At 37.5% G+C, this 24,507-nt stretch overlaps 1 protein-coding gene across 1 annotated transcript in view; it reads left to right on the forward strand.

The window, feature by feature from the left end:
• LOC148538919 (pancreatic secretory granule membrane major glycoprotein GP2-like) overlaps nucleotides 1-24,507 on the forward strand; it is a 188,314-nt gene that overhangs the window by 75,898 nt on the left and 87,909 nt on the right. The window contains exons 8-11 of the mRNA XM_088452095.1: nucleotides 1,565-1,810; nucleotides 4,005-4,167; nucleotides 5,945-6,026; nucleotides 7,174-7,212. Of these exons, the coding sequence (XP_088308221.1) occupies nucleotides 1,565-1,810; nucleotides 4,005-4,167; nucleotides 5,945-6,026; nucleotides 7,174-7,212 (530 nt within the window). The remainder of the gene's footprint in view (nucleotides 1-1,564; nucleotides 1,811-4,004; nucleotides 4,168-5,944; nucleotides 6,027-7,173; nucleotides 7,213-24,507) is intronic.

Raw genomic sequence — 24,507 nt, forward strand, 5'->3', positions numbered from 1 at the left:
CTCCCAAGGTGCTTCACATGCCCGTAGCATGATAAAAACAAGGCATGGCTCACTGACATGGCTTTTCCCATGAGGGCATACCCTTCTTTTGTATGCTCACGCAAAAGCCTCCAATCTCTGTTTACCAAAAGTTGTGATGTTTGTGATATATTACATCTCGTGAATACCTCCCAACATTGGAGGTCTCATCAAAAGGATGGGGGGAGGGGGGGTGACAGGTTGGATTAGCTATGCCTCTGATAAGCATGCCTATCCTCTCTTGGTGGGCATTTTTATCTATTTTTGAGATGTCATTTTTATGCAGCATCTGCCTCCACAGTGTGTTATAGTGCAAATCAGGACTAGATGAAACAGAGGTGGTTGTCTAGGCTACCAGTGTTTAGAGGATTCCTAGATTACTGAATGAGTATAATACTATCAATCATTCATTGTCTTTATTGTGACATTGAGGGGCAACAAACAACAGATTCTAACCAGTGAAGCTGACTATTCTGCGTCCCCATGTTGGAAATGTTCTGGGAGTGCAATGCAAAACTCTCCTGTCACAACCTGGAGAATTCTTAAAACTGTTGCTATAGCCTATTAACAGGGATGACAAACAAATGAACTGCATGCTACTGTATACTAACAGCCTGATTATAAACAAGGTCATTTCTAAGCTTTGCAATTAATAACTCTACGACTTATGGATATTTTGTACAGTTGTACAATCATTATAAGTTTTTGTGAATAGGACATTAAATTCTTGTTTAAAGTTATACTGTTTGCACAATCGGATGAATTTGTGATATTTAAGCTACATATCTTATTTTGAGATAATTATTTATTATATTGTAATTTCTTTACACCAGCGCTGTGCTTTATGTATATTATTTTTTAACTATATTAAATTGAATTAATCTGACAACCAGCAATTCTTTATTTCTTTGTTCATTTCTAACGAATGCAGATAGTCAGATCTATATAATTAAACAAGATTTGTGCCAAGATTTGTTAGTTTTAGTTGTACAATAGTACTGTATGTGACATTCATAGCACTCCCACACTTATATACAGTACACATATAAAATCACCTTCTAAAATCAATTACTTTAGATGGTGATTTTCCTCTTTGTGAATTGACTTTAAAGCTGCATACGCACATAAAGATTTTCCGTCCAACCATCCAACTAGTTGATTGGTTGGAATGAAAATCTGATAAGGTATGATAGCAAATGACAATCAGCAATTTGCTCCCAAACGCAGGAAAATGGACAAAAACTGTTGTTTGAACAAATTGTTTAGATCAAACATTTAACAAACTTGTCTGATGACCATTTTCATCTGTTTTCTGGCATTTAGGGGCTAATTGCTGATCATCAGTTACTCCCATACATTACCAGATTTTCATTCCAACCAATCAACTAGTTGGATGGTTGGAGAAAAAATCTTTCAAAAGCTTAACTTTTTTCTATAATTTCACCATTCAGTGATCTATTACCAAAGAACAATGACATTATTCACACAGCACTAAGAAATGTTTGATTATGACATAGCCTAACAAAGACTTTATTTATTACTACAGCTCAGTTGATTTTAGTGTGGAAGGCACAGGACAGTTATTGGCAACTATTGCACTCTATGAAGACTCAAGTTACAAGATACCCTATGAGGGCTCAGAGGTTCTTCTGACATCCAAATCCATATTGTACATTGGAATAATTCTAAAATCAGCTAATAATGCTTACTATTCCGTACCGATGAAAAACTGCTATGCTACACCTTCAAAAGACTCATCTACCTCTGCAAAATACTATTTTATTAGAAATAGGTAAGTCACAGAAAAGTCTGAATTATTTAATGGGGTCTAAGAAGTACATTTAATGTTCTAATGAGTTTTATCCAAATTACAGTACTATCTCTTTACTTTTTAAATTTTCCATTATTGCACAAGGGTGGTTCAATGAATAAGGTAATAAGACCTCTCATTGTGTAAATTTATTCAACTTGTACATACATGTGTAATCAATAGCATGGCATTAGTACAAATTATTTTGCCACATAGTCCTCATACTTGTCCAAGCATTTGTTCCAATGGTACACCAAGGCATCTATCCTGGCATAGAAGAAAACAGTGTCAAGCATCAGAAGCCAGGAAATGACAGTTTGCTGACCACTGTTGGTTGCGAATTGCCTTCCACCAAGGTGGTTCTTCAATTATCCAAAGAGATGGATATCACTCAATGCTAGGTTATGGCTGTAGGGAGGATGGTCCAGTACCTCCCAATAGTAGCAATGTAACAACTCATGCATGTGGTTGGCATTATTATGCAGCAATATGATGCCTGTTTGCAGCTACCAAGGCCATTTTCAACAAGTTGCCCTCCACAACCAGCTCAATGAGTCACAATAGCGGACAGCATTCACAGTATCTCACTTGGTGAGGAAATCAAGAGGAAGCACACCCTTGTGGTCCCAAAACTCAGTTGCCATGACCATCTTTGCTGGTGGAGTTGTTTAGAATTTATTTGAAGGTGGGGAAGATGCATTTTTCCATGTCATGGAGGCTTGCTTCATCTCCAGTGTCAGACGATGCACTCACATTTCATCATCTGTAAAAGTTTGCTGCAGGAACTGCACTCGCCCCTCATGGTACCATGTCATGACATTCCCATCCTATTGGTATTGTGAACTAAAGTGAGCTGCTTTGGTACCTAGCATGAACACTTTTTCCTGTACACCAGTTGCTCATAAATGATGATGTGCACAGTATGCACTGAGATGTTCAGTTTGTCAGCCATATCACTAAATCAAATGCCTCTGTCATACTGAATGAGACCTTCAATGAGTTACAAATTGTCATTTGTGTCATCCGGAAGAACATCATTACATTACATGTCAGACATGATGTAATAATGTTTCAGTGCTGCCAGTCAGAGACTGGAGGAGCTGCTAACATCAGCACTGCAGAGGACTGGAGGTAGTCGCAGAGCTGGCAGACAGGTCTGGAAGATGACTTGCATGAGATAAGTTACAGATGTGTCCTCATACACTGTTGCTTAAGTCATCTTAAATAGCCCCTCTTGGCTCACCATGTCCCAGGCATCTCGGTAATGCCGAGTGTCTTGCTCACTCAAAATGTGCATCTTAGTTGCATAAACAAAACAAATGGAAGTGACAAAACTACTCTGCAAGATTACACTGGTCAATTGATGTGCAACGTTTGTATATCTGTGTGTAACTGAGTCTGAATCTGTGTACGAAGTGCTCCAATGTGAGCGGTGGCAGCTTTTTCTCATGCCAAGTTCCATTGTGCTTCATCTGCAACTTTGTACGAGTCATGTGCTGTTAAAGTCACAGTCCAGTGTCTCTAGTACCCTGTGAGTGGCTTTTCATTGCGTCTGCGATGTGAACAAGATACCATTTAAAAAAAAAACTATGGTACATTACTCCTCTTGCAGTGTCTATGTCACACTGGTCATCCTGCACCGTATGGCATATAGATGCTATGTGTATGAGGACATCTGTAATGTGTGTGTGTGTGTAGGAGAGCACTGTACAAACATAGAGACTGGAGTGGGGAAGAGTGGACAATGAAAAACATACATTTGGGGTGGTGGCATAGTACAGAACATACAGATGAGGGTGTGGGGGTAGAATCCAAAATATAGAAGCGGAGGTGAGAAAACAGAACATAATACACATCAAACAGTTTAGAGAGGGAGGAACACAATACATGATATACAGGTGGGGGAGCACAATACAGATGGGAACACATTTCACATGAAGGGACAAAACAGATCTTACAGACTGGGGGGCAAATGGGGAGTCTGATAGGCTTTTTTAAGAGCCATGTGGGAAATAGTTAGACTTAGAGGAGATATTTTTCCATGTTCGCTCCGCCTCATGTCAAAAGCTGGTTACGCCACTGCTTTTAGTGACTATTTTCAGTATCAAGTCTAATCATATTCAAATTCTGAATCAAGCTAATTACCTCATTGTTGTTGGACAATTATGTTTTACAGCTGTCCTGGCAAGCAGGACTCTACTATTAAAGTGATTGAAAATGGAAACTCTCAATATGGACGCTTTTCAGTTCAGCTCTTTGGATATGTTAAGGATTCAAACGTTGTCTATTTGCACTGTGACATTCATATTTGTGATAAGACCAATGAGACATGCACACCTGTGAGTACAAGCCAAATCAAATAAATGTACTGTTACTTTGTAACAACAATGGAAATTATATACAAACTATCTTACAATTTAGAGACGTGGGGTACACTGGACAAGGCAATTATTGAAATAACAATTGTATTGTAGCTGTTGGTGAAGATACTTTGTTTTGCTCTTCAACAAAGAGGTCTTCTGGCCTCACAGTCTTCCCTTACATATGGGGGGATTTACAAAGTAGCGGCTTCTGCAAGCCACTGCTTCCCAGTGGGTTGAAGCTCCTTATTTAAAATGGCACCCAGAGTCAGTGTAAAGTGCCGCATGCTATACACCGACGTTGGGTGCCATTTTAAAAAAGGAGCTCCAACCCATCAGGAAGCTGCGGCTTGCAGAAGCCGCTGCTTCGTAAATCCTCCCCAATGTGTCCCTGTTTTGGATAGTCTTCTGTAAAGTGTCTGGAAATTTCACTGAACTTATCATGCAGGTGTCACCCTCAGTTGAAAAGCCTAATGGAGCATGCTATATAACCCCTCAAGCAAGTTCTGTGATTCTTTTTCACAGATGTTTTTGATGATTGGCCCAATTGCTATTTATGTAGGACCATCATGGTTCAGGACTCCGCAGTGTTCTATCCATTGTCCCATAACCAGGGTTCTACCCAGTAGTCATCCTATCTTCCCCTGTCCTCTCTAGGGTGTCTTCTGCAGTTAACCAGTTACAGAACTTTAGGCACAGTGGCAAATGCTGCTTGAGAAGATTCTTCCTTCATAATTCTACATTCTCCAACTCATCCACTTTGGTTTCATTCTACATCATTGTACCTACAGTACTCCAACCCATTAACTTCAATTTTGTTCCTCATGATCCATCCTCTCACACTTAAGGGGATATGTATTAAGCCTTGGAGAGAGATAAAGTGGAGAGGTTGCACAAATCAACTAATCAGCATCTAATTGTATTTCCTAGACCGTGTTAGATAAAAGACAGTTAGAAACTGATTGGTTATTTTGGCCAACTTCTACACTTTATCTCTCTCCAAGGCTTGATTCAAGTTGGCCAGTTATGGTTTATCTCTAATAACTAACCTAAACATGTGGTTCTCTCTTTGGCAATACTATAATTATGACACATATCAATAACAATTATGTGCATGGCTTATGATCATCACAATTCATCCTACCAACATTGCTATTAAGAACCCCATACATTTGTATTTAATAATAATGATGAAGGGGGTCCCCAGTAGAATTAACTGTTTTCAACAGAGTCTGATACCAACTTCTCTTCATAACCCTCTATAAATAAAGGATATCAATTTAGGATTTTGTTTTCCTCATTTTTAATAAAGAAGGAGCACAATTATTTTACATGAACAGTGTATTTAAGAATCTGTAACTTACACATAGATTTGTGAGCAAGTTTATAGAGCAGTCTGGTATATTCATGTTCCAGCTTTGTGTTCTGTTGCCTTTGGGGAGATTTTAGCTATGGCTTCAAAAGACCTTTCATGTGAAGTACAATATTTCATGCCATACTGTGTGCAGAACAAAGAAAATAGTTAATAGTATAGTTTTTAAAATGTTGCACATATCTATAATATACCTGTTGGATATGGAAACAAATATATAACTTATTCTCTTCTGCTAGGCACTCTAAAATATTTTACACTTTAAATGAAACATTAAACTGAACCCCAAACTAGGATATGTAAATGGTGTTATAATATATATATATATATATATATATATATGTGTTTTCCTGAATTCACAATCATTCTGACTTCTTCTTTTAGTCCTGCACTGGAATGAGGGCTCTCAGTGCTAACAATGCAGCTGAAGATAAAACTTTGTCTTTGGGGCCTATAGTTAAACAAGGTATGTTTACTTGTTGTTATACCAAATCATAACATAATGAAATAACAAAAAGAAATCTGTATCCAGGTACAATTTATTGCAGAATTTAAACAAGTAACATGTGGTACTATCTATCTGACATTACAATCTCCTTTGCTTTATGTATTTTATTAGTATAAGTATTCTCTCAACCTATATTAAAAACCAACCAACTAAATAAATAAATAAGACAACCTCAATTACAAATACTGCCAATTACAAGATCCATAGAACACATGAACATGAGATTACCCTTTAAATAATGCATATTAATTTGTAATCCAAATGGTATAAGAAAAAAAATGTAAAAATTGTATTTGATGTATTGAATTAGAGGAATTGTATAGCAAAGCATGTTGACATTGACAAATAGTAATCTTGCCAGGGATTAAAATTTCTAGGGATCATTCATTAAAGATGGGACTTTCCCTGGAAATGACGGAGAATTGATAACTATGCAAACATATTTTAGAGCTTTTTTATCTATTGACAAAAAGAACATGCCCATGTCCTTAACTATGCTTTACACAAAATGAGAAAATATTTCTTTACAAAAATTTTTTATAAAGAATTCAAGCAATGTCATTTTAATAAATTACATTATTAACTTATAATTTATTAGCAATGACAGGTTATAAAAATATGCATTATAATTAAATGTATAGCTAGGAAAAACATCTCTTGTAAAGTTCTAGAATCTTTTAAATTGTATTTTATTTAACCTGATAACATTATTTACCTATCTACCTTCCAGCATTACCAAATTCATCCAGGGCATAATGATTGCAGTATAGTATCACTTAAAATCTTGATTGTATTAAACTTAACAGTATATACTGTATAGTACACAAAACTGTAAAAAAAAATGCTTACAACACTTTTTCATATTTTAAGGACAAAATTGATATGAATGGTAAGAAAAAAGAATCTTGAATGAAATACATGTGGTATGGTGGAACTGGAGGTAGTTTTAGTGGGTTAAGGGGAGCCTAGTGTGTACTGATTTTTTAATGCCATGAGTTATATACAATAAAATACTGAGTTATGTACAGTATGATACAGTATAACATGCAGTACAAGTAGTTAGGCCATGTTTTCTACAGTAATTACATTTTTATTCTATCTGTAGATGAAGCTCCCACAATCACAGAGAAACCAATCTATAATGGTAAGTATTTATTGTTTAATTACTGTACTGTAGTCACAATGAAAGTGAGTATATAACTTTAACACTCATATATGGAACTGGTTTTATTTCACTACTGGTGTCCACTAGGCTCAAAGGGGTTTACTACCCAAAATCCACTGTTTCATGGCACCTTCATACATTATACTGAGCAGCTCTGAAATGCCCTTCTCAGTGTCCTATTATCCTGTATGTTCTACATTTTAATCCCAAATGTAGTTTTACTGTTCAGCAATCTTCAGAGCCGTAACTAGACTTTTTGGTGCACTGTGCCATAAAGCATTATCCCCCCCCCCTATATTTCAAATAGGGACATAACACACCCAAAAAAGGGGGCATGGCCTCATGGTGAAAGGCCAGGGAAGAGATAGGGGAGAAAATAAGAGGAAGATACTGTACAAGTGAGAATGAAAATAAATAGAAAATTCACAGGCCCAAACAGCGCCCCCTCCCTGCGGTGCCCTGTGCCATGGCACAGGTTGCACCACCCTAGTTACGGCCCTGGCAATTTTATACCACATTTACTTGTATTCTGATTTGCAAAATGAGCTTTGTATTTATGCTGTGGTAAAATCCAGCATTGCACCAGGAGATAAAATAGCCCATAACTGAATAATAGTATTTGTTTTCTCCTATGTTACTTGCGCTTGTCTATTTACTAGATTTTCTGATGGATGTCCTGTCCTATTCTAATCTATTATTCTCTAATACTGTATCTTCCCCTCTAATGTGTTTCTAATTTGGTTTAGCAAATGTATATTCTCATACTGTTTGTTTCCTACCTCATTTGACAAATACATCTTCCAGACAGTGGTATATCTCTGAATGTCCATGGAATATCAATGACATACTGTAAATACTTAATAAATCCATGTATCATATTAGATAAAAGGGAAGGGAAATTTAGTTGGTTGTAGGTAGGTGCTAGGTATGCCCTCCATAGTGTTAGCTACTCCCCAAAGCACAGGCCACACCTCATGCACCGACCATCCCCCTACATCACTAGTCACATCCCCACAGCACTGGTCACACACCCTTCATGATTTTCAGACCCAGGCTTATGTGGACCTTGGTCCGGCACTGTCTATCTGTAATCCCACATCAGCAGGAGAGCTACAAGTAACCTAAACCTGCACATCTGGCAATAGACAGGCAGACGGAATAAACCATGGACATGGCATTTAATACAATCTATGCATTTAAAATCACTTTCTCCACGTAGTTCTAAACATGAGGCTCTAGCTACTCATCCCAAACCTTCACTTGGCATAAGGGGTAGATAGGACACCCAACATTGCATCACTGCTGGTGAGGAGGGTCGGGAATAAACCTCCAGGTACTGTAGTTGTGTTGCTATTTTAACAAATATCTAAACACTGCATTGGGGTAATTATTAAATAGATTACATTGTGCACCTAATGTGATGGAAGCCAGGTAAAACTTATTTGCAGGGAGAATGCTGAGATTGCTACTGAAATGGTCTCAATATAACTGCAAAGCAATAGACCTAGCAACAGTACTATAGGGGACACTGAAAGCACTTGACCAAGAGGCGAGTGAGTTTTATCTAAAAATGGGTTCCCCACCTTCTGAATCCACTGCAGCTCATATAGTACCACTTCTAAATGAGCATCGATTCAGCATGCTTAGAAGAGGCTCATTAAAAGCCCAGAATGCTGTACAAAATGTAAAGCAGTAATTTTGCTTTATTATGAGATGCAATGATTGAAGTAAATGTACAGTATCCAGGTAACTATCTATATGATTTTGTCTAACCTCTGTACTTCTATCAAAACAAGACATTCCTGCTGAACACTGACATCATTTTATGTCATTGAAGAGCTGGTACAAGAGTGTGTTGATTATTTAGATGTAGAGAGCAGACTAAACAATTTATAGGTGAGATTAAAAAAAAATTATCACCAATATCTGACAATATCTACCGCCTTCCCTGTTCCACTCACTAATACTGTATCTCCATTACTGAATTCAAAGTCTTCAGTTTTGGTCAGAAACAGAAGCGCACGCATTTATATTGAAATAAAAATTGTAAATACATAAATATTAATGTAAGATACCCCAATTCTGCATGTAGAATTTGTAGTGCATAATTACAGTATGTTTTTCTTTCTTGATCTCTTTTAGGAGCAACCTCCCTGATGGCTAACATGGCAGCTGTAGTTGTATTCCTAACAGGGAACATGCTATTTTATATTTTCAGTTAGTAATGGTCCTGCAGAGCAACATATAAAGTAACGCAGTTATTGTGATTTATAATTTATGTGCTTATGTATACTGTACAACCCTTCTCTTGAAATGACTAAGTATTTAGTTCAAATTCCAGTGATAAATATATATTATCTTTAATATAATTATTTAATCTTTATGGGTCCTGCTGAAGTTGTTTAACAGCATTTGAAAGTTTGCATGTAAGTTAAAAGCTGATAATCAACTTAAAACAATTATATAAAACCAGATTGAAAACATAATTTTTGTTGTTTTTGTTTTTAAAGATATATGACATGAATTGTGGTGTCAAGAAAAGGCACCAGCGGAAATGGGAAATGGAGTTTACACCAGACAGATTTTCCTTAATCAGGCTTGGACATTTTTTAAAGAAAACAGGGGTAACAGATGTAACAGCGGTGTCAGCAGTAACAGCAGTAATACACAGAGTAAGTAGTATATGTAAGAAGAGACAGCAGTGTAACAGTGGGAGTAACAGCAGTGCACAGACCCCAGAGGAACATATGCTACATGTCTGTGCAGTAATCATCACACACTCTAGATGGAGCAATGACATGTCCTGGTGGCCACCTTGGTAAAGTTGGCTAATCGGCTTCAGTGAAGCATAGGAGATAATGCTGGAGCACACTCCCCTTAACATATCTCTGTGTCCTGACAATGGAATACCATATGAAAGAGTCTGGAAGACCTACATTAGATATAATTAGATACAATGTACAGCCTGTAACTGTACTTTGAGTGTACTAAGGATATAGTCCTGTGGAATTGGTAAGAATCTCTTAGGTTCACAGTCAAAACTCACCACACACATGTAGAAGGAACATCTATATAATAAAAGTAACTTGTGATAAAAATGAGGTCTTCCCTCTGTCACTGCCACTGAGATAATTAACAAATTTCCCTAATATCAGGGCCTTGTGAACACTCTCATGCACTTTCACCTTAGTGAGAGCTGTCCTGCACACCGACAAAAATTATGTGGTCTAATGTCAAGAATCTCAAGAGACTAGAGATAACCATTGATCATTGATGGTTAGCCATAATGGTTAATGGTTTTGCCATTGATGGAAAAGATCAAATGGTTCCACATAATTGAAATTGATGGCTGCCTACCCACCCCTACATCATTAAGGCCCACCCAGCACCTGATTTGCCCACACCCTACCATTCCCACAGCAGGGATGACCATCAATGATTGCAAACCATTAGTACTGAGAAAATTAAAGCTTTGGTTTAATATTTGTGCTCAATTTTGTCCAACAAGGTCAATTTAAGTTATTTCATAATGTGATATACAGTATATAAAATTCCAACATCTCCTCATCATGAACATTGTAACATCAACTGGCTCACATGATCATCAGGGTCCTAATCTCTGTAAGTGAGGATTGTGGTGCCAGATAATGTGTGGATCTCTTTCTACATGCAAAAGAAGTCAAAACACTTTGCGAAATAGTGCACAGCACTTTACTACATATCAGCTGATGCTAAAATAATGAGCAAAGGGTGTGTAAACACCCGTTTTCATGTTAGTTTATTAAAAAACAATATTGATAAATATGCCCCTTAAAACTGCTTTATAAATTTTGGTCAATCCTACTGTAGATCTAATTACATAAATAATGCTCTTTGTCATGATTAGATAAAGAGGATGATAGCCATTCCATAGTTATATGTGTTTAACTCATATCTACAAGGTCACTGGCTTGGTTTAAGGTAAAACTTGTTACATGCAATTTGTCATTCTCTATACTGGACATTCAATACCATAGGCAAACGCAGGGGGTTCCAGTTGCCTGGAAACTCCCTCCCCAGGCCACACCATGTCCACTATAGAAATAGTAATATAGAATTTTATTAGTGCTGCTTGTTCTTCTTAGTATCACAAATGAAATAATTAGCACCACCTGTGCATTTTTGGTGTCTGCCAGTAATAAATACATCTGTGAACCAACTAGGAGATCTGGAACACATGCATAGTTAGCTGCGCACTGCTATAGACCATCAATTGAGTTAATTAGTAATACCATAAAATAATATGCTATCTAGCTCATGATGAGACCAATATGTACATACATGTCCAGGGCAGTGCTAGGTTCTTCTGCCCGGACTAGCTCCAATGCTCTAGAATGGTGCCCACATCTGAAATAAAAACATTAATCTCAGGCAGTATGGTCCTACTGCTACATTTAATGGCTTACTGTGATCACTGGTCCTCTATATATGCTGGAATTATGACACACATTGCACTTTGTATGGTACATATTAAAGCTGGTTACGTGATAATTAGACCCTCTTCATGTACTGGCCACACTTGCTCCAAAATCAATCACTTGAAAACCCGCTCTAGAAATCCTGCGTTTGCCACTGAATACAATATATTTAATATCAGAGTCCCCACTAAAAGAACCACTCAATAAAAGAGATGGGCTGACTATGACAGTGACGAGCAAAGATTTTATTTCTAAGCTAATCAGTGCATTGTAAAAAATACACCAAGTAAAATTACAGTGTATAGTCATGTGACATGTACATCCCGATGTTTTGGTTTTGCCAAAATCACCCTATAGGTTTTAGGGGTGCCAAAACCACCCTCAAGTGTTTTGGTTTTGGATCTGGATTTCTACCAAAATTGATAAAAACAGCTTAAATCATGTAATTTGGGCATATGTTTGTTCCTACAGTATTACTAACATCAATAACTTTAATTTCCAGTCACTTTTAACCACCTCACAGCTCACAATATTGTTTTCAGTCTTCACCCATATTGGCCAAAGGTTGCAGTGAGCTGACTGGCTAAACTAAGTGACAGAGTAGTTTTAAAAAAGAATATAACATCTAGGAAACATAGTGGCACTGGAATGGTAGACAGGATGGCAATTTAATATATACTAAACAATGCCATAGAATGTTTTAATTAATAAATAACTAGATCAGAGGCCAGAGGTCACCACAGGCAAATGGAGGTGGAGTACTATTTAGTGGAATCCAGGTAAAGCATTTATTTATTGATTGATTGACTAATTGATTGATTAGTGTTAATAATTTAACTATAAAAAAGTAAATCAGAGAAATGGATAGCACTGTTAAAAAACAAGCATCCAAAATCCCAATGAGGTTGTTTGACTGATAAATTGATTGATGACTACTGACTATAACTATAAATGAAAAATAATTTTATATTTAGAACAATCCTTAAAAAAGTTAAGAATCCAAATGAGATTGATTGATTGATTAATTGATTGATTACTGTTAATAAATTAACTATAAAAAAGTAAATTGAAATGGAAAATAAAACACTACCAAAAAACAAGCATCCAACAAGCCCAGTGAGGTTGACTGATTGATTGATTGGTTGATTAATTGATTGATTATGGAATATAACTATAAATTTAAAATAATTTGATAAATGGAACAAATCATTAAAAAACAAGAATCCAAATGAGATTGACTGATTGTTTGATTAATTGATTGATTAGTGTTTATTATTTAACTATAAATAAATAAATCAGAGAAAAGGAAAAGTTAACACTACCAAAAATCATCCAAAAGCACAATGACGTTGATTGACTGACTGATTGTTTGATTAGTTAATATAGAACTTTCCATTAAAAAGTTAAGAATCCAAAATATATAGATTAATTGATTGATTAGTGTTAAGAAATTAACTATAAAAAAGTAAATTGTAATGGAAAAGAAAACACTACCAAAAAACAAGCATCCAAAAGCCCAGTGATTTTGATTGATTGATTGATTGATTACAGAATATAACTATAAATTTAAAATAATTTGATAAATTGAACAAATCATTAAAAACAAGAATCCAAATGAGATTGACTGATTGTTTGATTAATTGATTGATTAGGGTTAATTATTTAACTATAAAAAAAGGAAATCTGAGAAATGGAAAAGTTAAAACTACCAAAAAACAAGCATCCAAAAGCCCATTGAGTATAAGCTCTGTGGCGCTGCAGGCCATACCCCAGTATATGTTTCTGTACCCCCCTGTATCCATATAAGCACTGTGCATTTGTGCCATTGCTCTGATGCTTACTTTTTGTTTTTATTTCATACTATATTTATTTAAACTATAATCACAAATAGGTATACAAAATACTCTTATGCCATTTTTTAACCTTGATTTGTAGATACCAATCTGGTTGGCTTGGCTTTCCTTGATCATAACAGCCATGTTTGGTAAGATGCAACCCAAGCACCACATGGAGAGGCTATTTTGTGATGGTTTCTGGAGATGTTCTCCCTCCTCCCCTCCCAGACTTCCCATACATAATCCCAGAAGCACAATGATAAGAGATGTTTAGTACCAGACTTTAAATTCCTCTGCCCCCTTCCTGTTCAGAGCCTCTATTTTGTGTGCTGCCACATTAATAGTTCATCCACCCATTGAAGAATCGAAATGGGCAGACATGACACCAGCATTATTCCTGCCTGTGGGAGGGCCCAAAGACGATTCCATCTTGCACTGCTTTTCATTGCATTATGCGCTGTTTGGGGCATTGCTGACAGTTTTTTTGTGTAGATGACATACATTATTGTTATAGTTTATTAAACTGCCATCCTGTCTGCCACTGCAGTGCCATTATCTTTCCTAGATGTGCCATGTTGGTAATTGAACTGCCACAGCTACTGAAGTCTTTGATATGCGGTTGCTGATTGGCAAAAATTTCCAAAAATTTTTATGGCCACAGACAGCATCTTCTGCTTTCCGTTTTCATTTTTTAGAAACAAAGATGTGTTGTGCACTAATTGATAATATATATATAAAAGATATAAAAATATAAAAGTATAAAATAGGGATATGGTAGAACCCACACAAAGATCAAGACACCATTTTTAATATCATATAGTGTTTATATATGTATTCTGCATAAAAGTAACAATAAAATAACAATAAAAATACAACAATACACCCACATTAATAATCTAGTAAAAGCAGCATGAATATTAGCAGCATCCCGCTGGAATCTAATGCACTATAATAAGAAATCCTTAGATTCCAGTCCTGAACCATCAATAGTCAGCTTTGAAAAGTACAATTCTGTATATATAAGTGCAAATTTAGTGTCCGCATGGGAACCTCACCACATCCAACCGGAAATGACAAAGGAGTCCATCTCGTGCTGATAATAACACTGTTTGTGCAGTGGCAGCTGGGTGTCCCAATAATTTCATGGGCAGACGTCAAGTCAGTATGTGATGGCCCCAATTGTACTGGTGATTCGTTCCCTTAAATCGCAGACCTCCAATCTGTCCATGTATATATTCCACAATGGAAGCAAATGATAGTAACCATCAAAGGCCACTTTTCAAATGGAAGATCCAATGGTAGTACAATTCCTCTGACCGTTTTTGCTCCCCTGCTGGAAGCTTTATCAAAGAGCATATTTTTAAAAAAAAATTCAGAACCACTAAAGAGCTCAACTGGGGCTGCTGTGAATGATTAAAATATTTTTTTGGAAATGCCTCCCCTCCTCCCTCAAAAATTTGCTTTAGAATCCAAAACTTAAATTAAATTTACTACAAATCAACCCTTCCTTTCCCTGCCTTCAACTACATATATACTCCATCTCCCTTACGCCTCTTGATTAATGGAAACATTCGTTTCCTGATGTGCCATGTTGGAAGTTGAACTGCCACGTGTTTGTGCTGCCCAGCGATGCCACTTAGCTTAGTCAGCCAGCTAGCTTGGTGCAACCTTTTTGGCCTATACTGGATGAAAACAATATTGTGAGCTATGAGGTGGTCATAATTAACTGGAAACGAGAGGAAATGAATGATATTGAGGTTAATAATATTGTAGGAATAAAAAAGCCCACATTATGTGATTTTAGCATTTTTTTTATAAATTTTTGAAAAAAATACAGATCCAAAACCAAAACACATGAGGGTGATTTTGTAAAACCAAAACCACAACACTAAAGTTAATGCATATCCAGAAACAAAACATGGGGCTCAGCACACAACTCTAGTTCCAGCCTGTCCTGGAGACAATTATTGCTAGCAAGATTGCTTAGACCTTGTTAACTATTGAATGCTAGTCTGCAAAGTATATAACCCTTTGTGTGCTAGTATGAGAATTTTATCCTTTGACTACCAGATATCATAGAGCATCTCACCAGGTATTGTGAATCTATAAGTCCCAGCATGCTCTACCAGCTGACTGGTGGGAGGGTTTGCTGGGACTTGTAGTTTCACAAGAGCTGGAGAGCCACAGATTGACCAGGCCTGCCTTAGAATGTAATCAGAGTGTGCATTGGTGAGCAAGTTAGGTTCTCTCTGACTTGTGAAAAGAGATAATTGGAAGCAAAAGGTTGTGTGGGAAAAAAACAAAAAAAACTTTTATTGTGATAAGCACCATTGTGAAACATCAGTGTATACTATATTTAGATTTTTGGTGTAGTTAGCTAATCTGCAGCCTAAAGGTAGGTAAAAGAGTTGGGGTGATTACATCATTGGGTGACATAACCTTGAATTTTGTCATAGGTGGGTCACAATCTTAAATAATGCTCCCTGGATATTATTTTCCTGGTTGTAGAAGACTCAGCTAAGGAGCTTACTGAAATGAAGTAAAAAAAAATGATTTGAAAAAACCCTTTAGAGTTCACCGACATCAGTACAAAATAAGTATTTTGACTATCAACCTGTCTTCCAACATACTTTACCCATATGAGAGCTTTGTTTTAAATAAAGGACCTTCTATTGTACCTATAGGGCCTTTTAACAGCTTTGAGTGAAAAGTAGATCTCTCAAGACACACTAAAAATCTTAAATTAAAAGAATATTTCTCTATTTCTGCTCCAGATGTGATGCCTTTGGGACATAATCATCCTTTTAAGGCGAAATCCAACTTTAAACCCCAGTTCCACAATCTACCGATCAGAAGCTACATTCATAAGTTACAAACAAATCTTATGAATGGTCCAATGGGCGCTGTCCTTATATTTAAATCCAATATGTAATGTAGGGTCTTCCTCTCAAAAAAGAGAAGAGAAACAAGAACAAAGTCTGTATATTAATCCAATATAATGTGGATGGTGTTGAAATAAACTGGTGATTAACTCACCTACTCTAAGTGAGATGCATTTATCAAAAGGTATCTTTAAATTTTCCTCCTTAGTATAAATGACAGGGTGTTGCACACAGATGTCCCCCTTGGGGAAATGAACTCACCTGGGCTCAGGTGTAAGTATTCCTCAAAAGGAATCTTTGTGTATCCCACAACTGGTCGTCTCAATGGGTTCACCCCCTCCAGGAATACAGCCAGCAGTACCATACAGCAAATTCATAATATTAATAAAAGTCCTCCACAAAAAATAGTGTGTCATAGAATGCAGGCATCAATATTCTTGATTAAAAAAAATTTTTTAATTCTACCAGACAAAATATCCATAAAAGACACAAAACATAAAAATAGTCTAATACAAAAAATAAGGTCCTTCCAATAGGTATGGTCACATAAACAACTCTTGTTCCACTCACCCGGAATGAGTGCAACACAAGCAGATCTTACAAGTTAAAAGAAAAAAGATATGGCCAACCAGATGGAGTATCACTTACCACCTGATGCCTGCATTCTGTGACACACTTTTTTTTGTGGAGGACTTTATTAATATTGGGAATTCGCTGTATGGTTCCGCTGGCTGTATACCTGGAGGGGGTAAACCCATTGAGACGACCAGTTGTGGAATACACAAAGATTCCTTTTGAGGAATACTTACATCTGAGCCCAGGTGAGTTCATTTCCCCAAGGGGGACATCTGTGTGCAACACCCTTTCATTTATACTAAGGAGGAAAACTTAAAGATACCTTTTGATAAATGCATCTCACCTAGAGTAGGTGAGTTAATCACCAGTTTATTTCAACACCATCCACATTATATTGGATTAATATACAGACTTTGTTCTTGTTTCTATTCTCTTTTGTGAGAGGAAAACCCTACATTACATCTTGGATTTAAACATAAGGACAGCGCCCATTGGACCATTCATAAGTTTTATTTGTATGTATTAAGGGGTAGTGCACCATAGAGTGGACCAGGGCTGCAGTCCTGAGCACAGGCTGTTGTGGTAGTATCTTTTCTGTATCATACATTCATACGTTAGACCAAAGTGACCTTAAGGGGACTAAATCATCAGATTATGTTCCTCATAATTTATCTAGGGAAGAGTTTTTTGTCTTCAACAATGTAAGCAATACACCATGCTGACAAGTGTGGGGCAATTGTATTTAAAATATGAAACCATGATTAAATCTATTACCAGTTGGACAATATATCCATCTATAGGTGCTTATCTGAATAGCCCTCAAAATTATTTATGGCTGAATTGGACAATCTACTTACTATGGATGTTGAACAAGCAATTATTTCCAAGAATACTCAGAAAGCTTTAGTCCAAGACTATCCAATTATACCAGAGTGCCCTCCTGGAAGACCCATCATCTTGGCCCATAATTCTCTATAGCATCTAGTTTTGGAATATTTGGACTATTACCTCCAACAAGTCATCCAGGCTGAACCAACATTCTTAAAATACACCACAAACTTACTTTTGAAACTCAATGCCTTGAACTCTTTAGCTGAAAATGGTATCCTTTGCTCCACTGATATCATAAGCCTTGCCACAAATATACCGCAAGAGAACAGTTTAGGACCAATAGCCCTTCTGCTGAAAGGAAACCCACATTATAATGGGTCCAATATTGCATTTTCCTCTCACCTTTAACATACAATTACTTTTATTTTGATAGGGCACTTTATCTACAGTTTAAAGCTTGCACTATGGGTTCCAATGTGGCCCCTTCCTTTGCAAATGTATATACTGTATGTTTCTAGTTGAACAACAACTGTTGCTTGATTTTGTACCGATTTCAAAACATCTTATTTTTACCAGGTATAGAGATGATATCTTTGTCATTTCATTGACTAGAATCCAATATATACAGCAAGCCAACAGACCATAGTTGAATACAGTATAAGAAATATATTAGAAATATATCAGAGGTCTGCACTGGTGAAATATAAGGGGTTATTTCAGCTGCCTGATGACAACCAGGTTATAACCACAAAGAACCAGAAAGAAATACAATAATGTGAAAAGTAGGTAGTGTACATTATTTATTTATTTATTAACAGTTTCTTATATAGCGCAGCATATTCCGTTGTGCTTAACAATTGATAGGCACTATAACCTATGTTGGGGACCCAGTAGGTATCTCTGAGCTTGCACTCTCACTTTTACTGCATAACCTTGACTGGTAGTACACTAGTATCAGGATTGTGATCGCATAGATTTTCAAGTCCTGATGTTGTAAGGGCAGAGCTAAATATAATATTTACAATGAATATTCTATCACTCTGCCTGTTAAACCATACACCTCTCTCCTGCCACCACCCATGGTAAATAAAGGAACCACAGGCCCCCTAACACTCTATCATAGTTGCAAAGGTTCGGCAATATAGACTACCATGCAGATAGATGGCCTCCCCTCACTTCTAGCAATAAATAATAGATATAACATAAACATAGTGATCTAATAGCCTCCTCAAAGTATGGATTCTGGAGCATTAATGAAAATAGACTAATAAAGCAACCTTTATTTACAAAATAAAGTACAATGCTTAGTTGCAGAAATGATATACGGAAAACTTGTTACAGATTACATAGACAAACATGAGACATTACACTCGGCTTATTCTGAGGTTGGGGGGAACAAAAGGAAAATTAAGTTCAAGGCTTCAACTCAGATGTGATCCCTAAAAGTCTGACAAAATGCAACATGCTCCCAAACCTTTTTCATCATCTGTTCCCCCTCCCATAGTGAGGTCATGAGCACATCTCTAACTGGCTAAGCACCATGATCCACATAACTTTTAACCAAAGTACAAAATGTACATAATTATCTGTGTGTATTAGCTAAATCAAATATTGTATATTTAAAGTAATCTATTATTTAGCTTTAATATAAGTGTAAACAAGACCATTCTGTGTAATTGGTTAGATAACTCATGTCTCCCAAACCATACATTCTAGTGACTCCCAGATTAAATTTAGACCCACATACAGACTTCCAGTATATTCCTATGATTTTGGAAAATCCCAGCTGTTATAGAAATACCAAATTTAGATACAGTGCAGAGCCCATATGATTTCTTTTTAAAGAATGTGGTCACATACCATGTTGCACTCCAAATCTAGGCATAGTGAGTGTCGTGGATTTGTCCTTTCTGTTTATTTGATTTTTTTAAATTAATCATTTTGTGATCACATTTTCTCATGCACCCTTTTAACCTGTTTAATCTAGCTTGTGTCAACTGTTTTCCTAGGTGCATTACAAAAGGTGTGCTTGTTAACTGCCTCACCTTTAAAAGCAAACTTTCTGTGAGCTGTAAACCAGATATCATACCTTGAGTTTAACACTAGATATTTGACTGTCACAAAGCAGTCACACTTTGTCCATAAATTATATTCCTCCAAATTTTCATAGAATAAAATTAACTGCATAGTATGTTATCCTTGTAAGCGATATTTAATGACACACATAAAATTAATTAAAAAATTATGAACATAAATGGCAATACATTAAAAGTCTTGATCAAAGTAAGCATTGAAATATTACCAAAGCAGGAAGTTCAAGGAAGTGATAGTATAAAATAAAGTTTGGGGGTTCTGGATCCTCCTTTCTTAAATCCTTGGATAGTTCTGCAAGAGCTGGTTAGGAATCCTCCTGCTTAACAGTCATGGAGAATGTAGGCCAATACTGCCAAGGAGTTGTGGTGCTCCTTATATACCCTTATTCATAAGCAGAGGCACTGAGAGGGGGGAGAGGGCACTAATTACCGGGGCTTGTTGAAGGCCCCCCGGATTTGCACTGGGCTGAGGGAATCATAGCACCCCACTCCCCAGCATACAGCGCTGTGAAGCCCAATGCTGGTTGTGTAAAATATGGGGGATCCCAACATCAATGCTCCCCCATATTTTCACAACCAGGACCATATCGGGAGCCTGTTGCTGGTTATATAAAATAGGGGGGACCCCTGCGTAATTTTTCTCTGACAGTTTCACAACCAGGACCAGCTCAAAAGTCCAGTGCTGATTGTGCAAAATACATGGGACCCCTATGTTTTTTCCCTACATTTCACAAGCAGGACTGGCTCGAAAAAACCTGGCACTGGTTGAGCTTTGGGGGGGGCACACACTTTTCCCAAATTTTTAACCCTTTGTTTACTTTTACAAACACAGAAACAGTGCATAGATCACACTGATTTGTGCAGGTATCTGCAAACACGCTGTGATGTTATCAAAATTGTCTAAAAAGTACTGGAAAATAAATGTTTTAGAGGTTAATAATACTGTAGAAACAAAAACTGTCCAAAATTATGTGGCCTTAGCTGTTTTTATAAATTTTTGAAAAAAATACAGATCCAAAACCAAAACATGTGAGGGCAGTTTTGACAAAACCAAAACCGATGACGAATTAGAACCAAAACCAAAACACATCCCTAGATTTTTTCTAAATGAAAATGGTGTGTGTGATAACTGTATGGAAGTGTTTAAAGATTCGAGTTGAAATACAGTCAGGTGCATAAATATTGGGACATTGACAGAATTTTCATATTTTGGCCTCTATTCACCACCACAATGGCTTTGAAATGAAACAAACAAGATGTGCTTTAACTGCAGACTTTCAGATTTAATTTGAGGGTAATTACATCCAAATCAGATGAACGGTGAAGGAATTACAATGGTTTCTATATGTGCCTCCCACTTTTTAAGGGGCCAAAAGTAAAGGGACTAACTAAACAATCCTAAATCTAACTTTCACTTTTAATATTTTGTTGCAAATCCTTTGCAGGCAATTATAGCCTGAAGTCTGGAATGCATAGACATCACCAGACGCTGGATTTCATCCCTGGTGATGCTCTGCCAGGCCTCTACTGTAAATGTCTTCAGTTCCTGCTTGTTCTTGGGGAATTTTCCCTTCAGTTTTGTCTTCATCAAGTGAAATGCATGCTCAATCGGATTCAGGTCAGAGGATTGACTTGGCCATTGCATAACATTCCACTTTTTACCCTTAAAAAACTCTTTGGTTGCTTTTGCAGTATGCTTCGGGTCATTGTCCATCTGCACTGTGAATTGCCGTCCAATGAGTTCTGAAGCATTTGACTGAATATGAGCATATAATATTGCCTGAAACACTTCAGAATTCATTCTGCTGCTTTTGTCAGCAGTCACATCATCAATAAATACAAGGGAACCAGTTCCTTTAGCAGCCATACATGCCCACGCCATGACACTACCGCCACCATGCTTAACTGATGAGGTGGTATGTTTTGGATCATGAGCAGTTCCTTTCCTTCTCCATACTCTTCTCTTCCCATCATTCTGGTACAAGTTGATCTTTGTCTCATCTGTCCATAGGATGTTATTCCAGAATGGTAATGGCTTTTTTAGATGTTGTTTGGCAAACTCTAATCTGGTTTTCCTATTTTTGTGGCTCACCAATGGTTTACATCTTGTGGTGAACCCTCTATATTCACTCTTGTGAAGTTTTCTCTTGATTGTTGACTTTGTCACATATACACCTACCTCCTGGAGAGTGTTCTTGATTTGGCCAACTGTTGTGAAGGGGTTTTTCTTCACCAGGGAAATAATTCTTCTGTCATCCACCACAGTTGTTTTCCGTGGTCTTCCGGGTCTTTTGGTGTTGCTGAGCTCTCAGATGCGTTCTTTCTTTTTAAGAATGTTCCAAACAGTTGATTTGGCCACACCTAATGTTTTTGCTATCTCTGATGGGTTTGTTTTGATTTTTCAACCTAATGATGGCTTGCTTCACTGATAGTGACAGTTCTTTTGATCTCATATTGAGAGTCGACAGCAACTGATTCCAAATGCAAATGTCACACGTAGAATCAACTCCAGACCTTTTACCTGCTTAATTGATAATGAAATAACGAGGGAATAGCCCACACCTGTCCATGAAATAGCTTTTGAGTTGATAGTCCCATTACTTTTGGCCTCTTAAAAAGTGGGAGGCACATATAGAAACCGTTGTAATTCCTACACCGTTCACCTGATTTGGATGTAATTACCCTCAAATTAAATCTGAAAGTCTGCAGTTAAAGCACATCTTGTTTGTTTCATTTCAAAGCCATTGTGGTGGTGAATAGAGGCCAAAATATGAAAATTCTGTCAATGTCCCAATATTTATGCACCTGACTGTATGTCATGTGACTCCCAATTGCTTCCCATAAAGATTAGTCTTTTGTATGGGATGCGGTCAATATACCAACACCTGGGATGCCAACAGCCGGAATCCCGATCAGCATGGGAAGACTGGCGGCGGAATCCCGACATAGCTGGAGATGCCAATGCCGAATCCCAATAGCCAGCATCCAAAACGTAAGTATAGCGGGCCAGGTAGGTGTTAGCCATGTGGGGGAGGGTTAGGTTTAGGTGCTCTGGGGGGAGTTAGGGTTAGGCTACAGGAGGTGGGAGGTTAGTTAGGCTGCAGACAGGGGAGTTAGGGTTAGGCACCACTGGGGGGAGGTTAGGGTTGGGCACTAAGGGTGAGGGTTAGGTTTAGGCACTAGGGGGGAGAATTAGGTTTAGGCACTTACTGGGAAGGTTAGGGTAAGTGTGTGGTGTAGGGAGGATTAGTATCAGGGTGCAGGGAGGGTTAGGGGAAAAATAGGACACTACTTACCAGTCCCCTGTCTGGATTGTAAGCATCAAGATGCCACTGTCAGTATATTGACAGTCGGCAACCCAAGTGTCTGGATATCATACCCAACCCCTTTGTATACAAAATTGTTCTTAATGAGTAAAGATTAGCATTAGTTATTTGTTGCTGTATCCGATTTGCCCATTTGTTTGGTCAGCCATTGGAGCCCTTTTTAGTTGCCATATGCCTATTTTTATATGTTGGACCTTATGCATTTAAGGCTGGAACATGGTGTATGACTACTTCCTACTACTGTTTCTGGTTATTTAGGTGTATGGGATTATTAGTTGCTTTAAATACTGTGTATCCACATATGCACACTCTGATGTGCTTCACATACTTTATGTCACACTATAAATAAAGTTTATTATTATTAATAATAATAATAATAATAATAATAATAATAATAATAATACTACATGTTGAGTCATGGAAAAGTCATCAAAAATCACCATTAAAGACAGATTTTTTTTTGTTATAGTAACAAACCACATCCCACAGAGAACCTTATTGGGTGCACAATTTACAAATCAGTAGTGAGGAAGATTAGAGGAAGCTTTCCCACCATTTTCATAAATTACTTACAAAGGGGCTGATTCAGCAGTGAATGCAAATACACTGCTGAACACAGATTCCTGATTATCGGGAATCTGCACATACGCAGGACCCATTCTGCAAATGTGCAGAATGGGTCCTGATAAGATGAACGCAATCCCTTGAATGCCTCTGCCTGATTGATAGGCAGAGGCATTTAAGGGGTGGTGCAGGGGTGGGGTCAACCTGTGTTCCATGAAAAGGGGCATGTCTGCCCCTTTTTCTAGGAGTGGCCAGCCCAGGGACTGCGTGGACGTATGCAGTCTGCTGGGCTCGGAAACCAGGAAACTCACCTGGCTGGCTGCCTCCACTATCATGACCATAGACCAGTGCTGGGATTGCAAATGCAGCAGAGGGTGTCATACACCTTCTTCTGCATTTGCATTATTGCAAGTATTGTAATTGCAGAGCTGCATGCGTGCAGCTTTGCAATTGCAATCCTTGCTGAATCAGGCCCAAAATCCGGTATCAATGATGCAGAAACTTCTAAAACTGAGTCACCACTGCCAGATAATTCTAAAAAGAAGAGGTTCCAAATTGTAATTGCTGATGTGGGCTCTAAGTTAGAAATATGCACTGACAGCACAACTATCAGCAGGGGCTGGCTGGCAACTTTTGGCATGGGGGCAAATGCATGCAGGTGGCCATGGCAGAGAGCCAGGGTGCCCAGAGCACATGCGTGCTACAGCACC

The sequence above is a fragment of the Taudactylus pleione genome, unplaced genomic scaffold (genome assembly GCF_031769625.1).
Source record: "Taudactylus pleione unplaced genomic scaffold, aTauple2 ptg000032l, whole genome shotgun sequence".
Taxonomy (NCBI): Eukaryota; Metazoa; Chordata; class Amphibia; order Anura; family Myobatrachidae; genus Taudactylus; species Taudactylus pleione.